The 9,436-nt window shown below is 38.5% G+C and overlaps 1 protein-coding gene across 6 annotated transcripts in view; it reads right to left on the bottom strand.

Annotated features, from left to right (window-relative positions):
• Positions 1 to 3,084: 3,084 nt before the first annotated feature.
• Positions 3,085 to 9,436, bottom strand: part of TOX3 (TOX high mobility group box family member 3) — a 97,334-nt gene continuing 90,982 nt past the window's right edge. For 4 of the 6 annotated variants that reach the window (XM_056500916.1, XM_056500917.1, XM_056500918.1 and 1 more), the window contains 3 exons: positions 8,004 to 8,231; positions 6,594 to 6,674; positions 3,115 to 4,953 (listed from right to left, as the gene is read on the bottom strand). In XM_056500916.1, coding sequence (XP_056356891.1) covers positions 4,213 to 4,953; positions 6,594 to 6,674; positions 8,004 to 8,231 — 1,050 coding nt within the window. In that variant the 3' untranslated portion in view covers positions 3,115 to 4,212. Of the gene's footprint in view, positions 4,954 to 6,593; positions 6,675 to 8,003; positions 8,232 to 9,436 lie in introns of all 6 variants that reach the window. The other 2 variants (XM_056500914.1, XM_056500915.1) reach the window with 1 other exon arrangement.

Here is a 9,436-nt window from a genome sequence, read left to right as displayed (position 1 = left end):
CCCCATGTCTTTCAGTCAGCCTTAACGGAGCATACAACAGTTCTTACATTTATGTAACATTTAAATTCCACCTCTGACCAGTTTTAGGTTACCAAAGCAGCCCTTTGGTACTATTCTGAATGGCACTGGCCCATCCCTATGGATGCTGCTCCCCATTTTTTTAAATTTCACTGGCAAACCGCACAGAAGTTTATGGGAATGACTTTTTTTTTTTTTTTTTTCTGAGACAAAACACTCAGCCTCAGTCTATCAAATCAGAAATGTTCATAGTTCACTGCATTTCTGGCATTTTCAAGGGCACAATTGTAAAACTACAGTATATTTTGTCAAATCAAACCCTACAATGATCCTGGTTTGCTTCCATCCACTTAGCCTATTAATGCAGGCTAATACTGCATGTTCTTGTGGCAGCAAACCCTAAAATGTACCAGGAGACTCCAGTGATAGATTACATGTACATGCTGTGTCATATCCAATTAACTCAAATTGACTGTGTACTGCATTATGCTGTTAGTGCATGGAAGATCAATAAATATGGAGAAAATCCAACGAGGCGCTCTCCATTCCCATCCAATTCTAGTAGGTCTGAGACAGATCATGCTCCTATGATGTGTGTGCTGCTGCTGAAGAGGGCAGGTGGTGCATAGACACCATTCAAACTTGGCCTATTCAATCTAAACTCCTCTAACTCGCCATTCATGCATAGCAAAACACCATCTGGTCCTATTTTGCCTCCAGCAATCACAGCTGACCAAAAACGATAATAACAGCTGTTGCAAAACAAAAGCCAAACAAAGGGGGGAGGGAAAGGTTAGAATGCAGTCCAGTGCTGCAAAATACTCCATGAAGTGAGAAATGGAAAAGGAGCCATTCAAATAGGAATCCCCATTGAAAAGAGTCAGTGCAAGACTTGTGGTTAAACTTGAGATATTTAATCCATCTGTCCTGCGAACCACAATGTTCAGGTGATAATATAAAATTGAGATTATGTTGCACAGAGGTATTTAAAGGCTTTGTTCTCCAAGTTAGAAACTAATGACCCTGTGTCAGCTAAAAATTAAACCTCCGTATGTTCTTTCATCATGTGTCAACCTGGGTTAATGTGAAAGTAGAATGTGGTTAACCGAGGTGATAAAGCATCTGAAACCTTGGGAAAAGAGGGAGCAGTTAAGTGCTTGGAAATGCTATGAAGAAAAACATTCTTAAAAACCATGTACAACACTGAAACCATACAGATTTTGCATTTTTCTTGTATAAATTGCGTATCAAGCGATTTAAACTAACAGTTTTATTTATGACCTATGATAGCACAGTTATTCACTTAGACTTAGGGAACATGAACACAAACTTGCACAGTTTGAAACACAAGATGTTCTGCAATATGCTATTGTGGGTAATGCAAAATATAATTTTGTGGCAAGTAGGGGGATGCTGCAGAATTTCAAGATTCAAATTTTGATATTTGAAATCTATAGTCCTGCTTGATGATTAATTTTCTTTTCTTTTTCTTTTTTTTTTCTAAGCTGCAGTAATTAAAACTATTTTTCCTGGAATTGAACATCAGTAGTTCAGCAGCTCTTAATCAAATGTGATAAAACCCAGGATTTATGAAACCATTTAATGAGTGTAATAACACCTGCTTCTCGCTGCAAATAGTTGAAAACAGACTTCAGTTGTAATTAACTCTTATCACTTGTGACATTTTTCCAACGATACTTCATAGGTCTTCAAAATGACAATTATAGAACTAATACACAATTACTGTCACATGCAGTTTAGCAATTATTTCTGAAGACATTTGTCTAAAGGTTTCAAAAACGACTATAAAATGGTTCCCTTTGTTATGTAACATTGCTTAAAACTGACACACACAAAGTCTCTCCCAGCCAGCCTCTGTCGTGCCATTTCTAATGCAGACAGGCTTCCTTGCACTTGGAATAAACACCCTCCATCCCAGGCATTATTAGATATCATGCTAAGGCTATTAGGAGCATGGGTAGCTGTCAACTAACACCTATTATGAAAAGCTTCAATTTATACATGATTTTTTCTGCTCCAAGAAATCTATAAATTTATAATTAGAATCTCTTGCTGTTCAATATTTGTACATAATAAACAGAGTACCTGAGGATGATGAAATATTGAAAGCTGAATTCATTTTGAAGAAACTCACATGGTATAGTACTTCTTTCCTCAAGTCTGGCTGCAACTTTTTGGGGATCTCTATTCCATTATTTTGGAGATGTGGTCTGAGCATGGGAACCATGCCTCAAACAGGATTAGGATTCTGCTCAGGCTTGACACTTGCTGTTTTTAATTTTCATTTTATCATAAGCAGTTTAAGATTGTTGCCAGTGGTAATTTGCAATTTTTATCAAGACCTCTTCATTATAGCTTCTGACAGGACAGATGCTGTAATTAATCATGCCAGACAACTGGGGATAGTGGTCAGACTGCACTCAGCACAGATATTGCAGGCAAAGAAGGGAAACAAGGAAATAAAGGCTCTCTCCTTTCTGTCCAGAGCAAAAATATACCAACACACTAGCAAAATGACAACACACTGGATATTAATGTTTTGAAACCCTTCACATGAAAGACCTGCCCACTCCATCCTCCCCACGCCACCACGGTCTACCTTAACAAGAAAATAAGAGTCAGACAACTCAGGACCAGCCCAAGAGCTGCTCACAGAGGAAAGCCCACAGCAGTAGCTGAGTTTACATCTGAAATTCCTGGATACATAGAAACCCACAGTTTGTGCTGATTTGCATTTCTGAACATGACTGCTGAGAGCCAGGTTCACTTCCCTGTTCCTGCAGACCACCAGCACTGGGCACCATGACTGTTCTGTGACTCCACCACTTCTTTCTCTCCCTGAAGTCACAGACACCTCAGAGAAGTTGCCCACAACTCTTCAGCAGAGCATCATGGAGGGTACAAAAGCCAAATGCTTGCTCTGTTCCCATAGGTACCTGCTCACCCAGAATATTTGGTAAAAATCCAAAGGAGTTTTAAAAAGTCCAAGAAAGCATTTCCAGAAGGAAACATTTCTGGATTCTTTATCAAAGACTTACAGCTCATCAGTTTTACTGAAATGTGTTTATTCTATAGCAAGATAAAAGCATTTATTTTAGATAAGCAAAATACAAACAACTTAATTGCTGCTATCATAACTCATAAAAAAGTATAAAACAGCATAAAAACACAATAAGCAATGTAGCAATTAATAATTCATGTTACCAGTGTTTACATTAAAGCCTCATTTATGAAAATTTTACAACACATGATATGAAAACTTACAACTTTTAAAGAAAATATTTACATTGATTATTCAGTTGTGGAGTTTCATTTAAATATTCTACTGGTTTTACAGCGTATTAATAACTTGCATTTCTCATCTTAGCTTTCTGTAATAACAGTTTTATTTAAGTGCATTTCCCTTTTAAAAATACAGTGTATTAAATCTGAAACTCATCACTTCAACACAGAATATAATATTCACATTTGTTCTGTAATTGGAATTAAAGTAAGAGGGTAAATGTCAATATATATTATCTTACGAACTATGGCAGGTTCATTTGGAGAAATGAAGTGAAAAGTTGGGTCCAACATTTAAGTCCAGTTACTTGCATTTGTTTTTCTGAAGACATTTAAGAGAGAGAAAAAAATAAGAGCTTTGGCAAAAATCTGTGATTTACTCTATTTTTTCATGACAAAAAATGCCATTAACTAACTCATGTCATACAAGTATGATTGTATGAAATCCAATCATAATTTTACAGGTAGTTACAACTGTGCTTTAAGGGCTTCATGAGTTCATACTGCCTTGAAGTGCATTACTCACTTTTAGAGAAAGAAGGGTTACAGCAAATAACTCTGAAAGGCCATTTTGCAGTCATAAGGTCCAGGTATTTATTAGGCCAGTTGATTCACATATTGTAGGTAAAGCTTAAATAAATTAAAAAGGCATCACATGAAAAAGAGAACAGCATTTTTTTCTTTTAAACAAAATGATTTATAGTCAGCTAAAAGATGATACACAGCTACATTGTAGTTCTTTATTGCCTATCTAATAGACACTTTAGAGGATCATTTGATCTGTTATGCATCCCTGCATAACTACCATCAACAATGTACAGTTTTCAGCCAAATATGGTTTACCCCTACCCCCTCCATCAACACAAAGCCATGTTGCAAGATCATTTATCTTCAGAAAATACTGACCTGCGACAATACTTGAGTCTGTGTCTGAGATTGTATTTGTGCCTGGTGCTGCTGAGGTGCTGGCTGAGGGCTCCCCATGGCAGGGATGGGAGAAGTGATCTGCGGGGCTCCTGGGGAGTGCTGCTGGGGGGAAGGCTGGGACTGGTGTTGCATGTGCTGCATTTGCTGCTGCTGCATTTGCTGAAGCTGTATGTGCTGCAGCTGCTGCTGCATTTGCTGCTGATTAATCTGCTGCTGAAGATGCTGCTGCTGCTGCTGCAAATGTTGCTGCATGTGGTGCTGAAAATGCTGCTGCTGCATTTGCTGTTGTATTTGCTGATGCATTTGATGCTGATGTAGCTGCTGCTGCTGCATCTGCTGCATCTGTTGTTGCTGCAGCTGCTGCATCTGGTGCTGCTGGCTTTGCATGGAGGGACTGACCTGGGATGAAGACGGCGTTGCCACCATGTTTGTGCCCATGGAGCTTATCAAGGGAGCTGCAATGTTTGTTGGCATGTTGGGTGCAATGGTAACAGAGGCTACAATCTGATTCATTGGCAGTCTCATGGTCAAGGGTTTTGGAGCAATTGCTCTGGAAAGGGGCTGCTGAAGAGTTTGGGGAGACGCCGACACCGTCGCGTGTTGAGAAAGAGAACTATTCAGAATGAGGGAGGAAGACAAATTTGTGGATGCCAGTGTTTGCTGAACAGAACGAATTGTCTGGGCCTCAGCAGATTCTGCAGCAGCCTGTGTTTGGAAGAGAAATTAATTGTCTTTTCAACAGAAAAAACATTGTTATGTTTACATGGTAATAAAAGTAACAGCTACTCAGGGACCTTTGCCACCTTTTGTTTTCTATCAAACAACGGATCAATCTCAAGTCTGAAAACAATCACTCACCACCAATACATTGCAGCACCTCTTTATCTGCCTCCCTATATGGTACCTCCAGGTCTTACTTGGACAAAAACTAACTTGTGTCCTTGACCAACCCCACACAGTCACAGATGTCACAGGCATTTTGTCACTGAACAGGCCCAACACATTTACACGTTTTTAGGAAAACCCTGCTCTTTGGGAGTGAGCAGCACACACACTCCTCACCCCATGAGTTATCAATGAGCAATTAACTGACTCTCTTCAGACATTTCCCTGAGAATGCAATAAACTGTGCTGCACAAGTGCCCATCCCTACCCTGAGCAACCATCTCACGTGAAAAAGCTCCAAAAAGAATGTCTTAATTTAGAGATGAGATACAATGACTTTGAGTGTCATTTCCACCTGCAATCTACCCAGAAGTTTCTTGGTGGTCCTGGTCCCATGGATTTTGGGGAAAAAAATATTATTTCTGATGGTTTTGAAAAGGGAACTTAAGATTCACAAAATAATATCCCACAAAGGTATTTAGAATTCCTGCTGGTTTTGAACTTAGCATTGTGATACTAAAGGCTTTTAGAATATTATCTAAGCCCCAGAGGCAACAGTAAAACACAGCTTCTTAACACAAGGGGAAGAAATCTTCCAAAAACATGTGCATAATTTCTGATGTTGTATTTTTAATCATTAATTAAAACACATGGCAATTTTCCATATTATTTACTAACACTCTGCAGCTTTCCATTCAAATAAATATCCTCAGGAGTTAAGACATCATCACCCTCGCTTGTTTTCTTTTGATTGAATATATTGTAACTGATCTTTGTAAAATATTATTAGATAAATAATCACCTTGGGAATGTTTTACCCTTATTTTAAATGTCTATAAGCACATTTCCATTTATGATATTCAGATGCAACAGAACCACAACCTGCATAGTGTTGCCATCTAGCAAGGTAAATTCTCAAGTAAGATGACAGAGCTTTTTTTCTTCACAGGTTTTATTTTAACTCAGGATGCACTAAAACTAGCCCCTTTTTTAGTACTCTCCAAATTCAGAGCCACATTCCTTTCCCCTCACCTGCAAGAACACTTCAGCTCTGTCACACAACAACTGCCTCCAACTCCACTCTGCCCTTTGAGAAGCAGCACTTGAGGAAAAACAAACCTCTGCCAACAGCTTGCAAATATTCATGTCAAAAGGTCAGTATATTTTTCATGACTGAATTTTATTTTGGTGGTGAAGTGCATTATTTTGCCTCTGCAGCTGAAGGAAGATGTACAATTACAAAGATGTTTTCTGGTAATCATTCTGCCAGTAGAGAGATGAAATTATTTTTGCAGAGACTAAGCAGGGTTTAAGCAACAGCACAACATCTTGTAGAGATGTATTACAGAAATCCTAGGATTCTACTTCCATTGTGCATAGCATCCCCCCCTTACCCCAAATATTTCAGTATCATTGGTAAAAGCTCACTTGCATTACATTGAAGGCAATATTAGGCTTACCTTAGAAACAAGGCTTGCTCTGTAGGCAGCAAGTGCCTTTAGGTATTCCTTTTTGGCAGCTTCAGTTTTTCTTTTATATACCTATTAAAAGAGACCACAATTTCACTAACTTCAACTATTAAGAAGTTTTTGCCACAATGCTCTGAAAATCACTTGCAAAGAAACAAAAAACATAAACCAAAACTGAAAACACTCTACTGTTAAATGTGCTTTTTCTTCTCTCAAAGTTCTAAATATTCTTGCAGGTTACAGGCTTTCAGGTCTACTTGCTGAACTTGAACTACAATTTATGTTGATTATCAGGAATAACAAAAGGCTGCTATTTGACATCAGTCTGAGCAGCCAACTGATTGACAAGACTACCTACACCCTCTTTCCTTCCCCAGAAAACAGTATTTTATTGATTCCAAGTAACAGGGGTATGAGAACATTGAGTATTTCAGATGCCAAAATGTATCAGCATTAGTCCAGAATAGCAAAACACACCTGAGCATTTTTTTTCAAAACAACTATTTGAACTACATATTAAAAAAAAAATCTGTACACCTTTAAAAAAAATGGATCAGAGCTTGGACTTGCTGCAAAGCCAGCATGAGAGAATCCCATTGAGTCAAATAAGAACAGTTAGGCAAAAATTACTAAATCTGTATTTTTAGTCATCAGCAAATTTAAAGTTCACCCTTAAATCATGTTCATTATCATCTGTTAGATCAGACTAAAAGTTTCTAAATGTATTTCAGAAACAAGTACCATTCATCTCTTGCCAAAAGGTGTCCTATCTGGGAATCTGTTCTCCCACAGAAGCTTCTATTAACTGTTACTGGGAACAGACAAACAAAGGGGATTTTTAACCCCCTTCAATCCATGTGCAGCAGTTCCATGTGTATAGGAAGAATAATAACCCTCAAGGAGGTACAAAGCTGATCACTCTGTACCAAGTTGGAGCTGGAGATAGCATTTCCCACACAACATTGTAATGAGACTCAGAGGATTGGCTTCAAAGGTTAGAAATCAACACGCTTTGTAACAAATTCATAAGGCAGATCAAAGGAAATGGTAAATATGCTGCACCTTCCTCTTTTCTAACTTATTAATAGGAAACAAGGGCTTTGAAATAGGAATCATCAAAAGATGGCTTTAAGAGGACTCCAGGACACTATAACCTGAGCTCTTTTACAAACTGCCCTTTAAAATTTAAAGACAAATACAGCCACTTAACACAACCTGTTGGCTCTAAAAAAAATGATTTTTAGATGGCAGGTCTTCATCAAGTTCAAAACTCAGTGTAGCTCTACAGATACAGAAATAGAGTTCTGCATCAGCAAGTAGCATGGCTCATTCAGAATCGAGGTAGGAGGAATTTTTTACAAGGATTCCTACATCTTGTGAGACAGCCCTGCATCAATTTACCTGTTTTTGTTCTTCTCCTAAACTGTCCCACATAGATGCCACTATTTTTGAAACATCTCCAAATGTAGCATTTGGGTTCTGTCCTTTAATTGCAGCTTGTGTGTCCCTGAAGAAAAGGGCATATGCTGACACTGGCTTTTGTGGCTCATTGGGGTCTTTCTTTTTCTTCTTCTTTGGAGTCTTGGGCTTCTTGCCAGAATCTGGGGCAGCTCTTTTTTCTCCAGTAGCCTAAGAAACAGTAAGTACAAGAACAGTCAATAAATGGATAAAATAAGTCAGATAAATTGCAAAATCTTATTGACAGTCTTAATATTATATGGATAAAGCTATTATCTAGGCAACACTTGTGAGAGTCCTGCTGTGCAGGCCCTTCTCTCTACCAAAGACAACTTAGTCTCAGTAATGTCATTGGATCTACTGGAACTAGATGCATGAGTAGTTACTACTCATTTTAAGCATGGTTCTGAGAGTCACATTTTATGAGCTTGACCTGAAAAAGAACACCCCAATGCTAATTTCTATTAAAAAAAAATTAAGCTTTAGTTCACAGCATATTTTGAAGAGGCAATCTATGTTTTTCCATTACAATCTCAGCACTTGAGACTCAAAAGGCAAAAGCTTAGAGGCATTTCCAAATTCCCAGGCTTAGACTGGCAACTTAAACATGGGCCAAGGGTTAAAAATCCCACCCTTGAGGGACAAAGCAGCAGCAGCTGGGCAGTTGGTGTTCATGTGCAGGAGCAGAGGCTGTGCCCCAGGCAGGGCAGTGCCTGGGGGGAGCACTGGGAGCACTGGGAGCTCTGGGCTCTGGCCAGGCACCGACAGCCCCTCTGCTCCCTCTGGGATGGGGATCCCCCAGCACACTGGGGATCACAGCAGCTCTGCTCCCCGTGTGTGCCTCGTGCCCTGGACCCTCTTTTGTTGAACTGTGCACAGATTATTGCAACAAGGAGATCAAGTGGCTCTAAATATACCACTATGATAGTAATTTACTTTGATATTTTGAGGATCCTGTACAATGAGCTTTCCACATGTATAACTTCCATCAACTTAATGAGAAGACCTTTCATGGAACAGTCTTAAATTAGGCCTTATACTGCTATAACAACATTTGTACTTCATTTGGTATTTTTTCCTTTATAAGAGATTTATTTAAAGGAAAATATAAGTTAACTAAATTTTCAGTTAGAAGAAAGCTTTTTTTACTTCTCTCTAAAGACATCTATGTTTTGCATGACTCCAGAGAATACCAAAATGACAAAACTGTCCAAAACTGATGCCTGAATAGATTCAACAGATCTGAAAACCTGAGCTAAATTAGACCAAAAGAAAAAAAATTATATCTACATCTATTCTTAGGTTTATTATTATGAGGTTAGTATGGAAACTTCTTAAGTAGAGATGGCAATCAGCAAATGAATCATATTCCATTT

Source organism: Oenanthe melanoleuca, chromosome 11, assembly GCF_029582105.1.
Source record: "Oenanthe melanoleuca isolate GR-GAL-2019-014 chromosome 11, OMel1.0, whole genome shotgun sequence".
NCBI classification, from domain to species: domain Eukaryota; kingdom Metazoa; phylum Chordata; class Aves; order Passeriformes; family Muscicapidae; genus Oenanthe; species Oenanthe melanoleuca.
The sequence above is the reverse complement of the archived record's forward strand: the minus strand, read 5'-3'. Positions and strand labels throughout refer to the sequence as shown.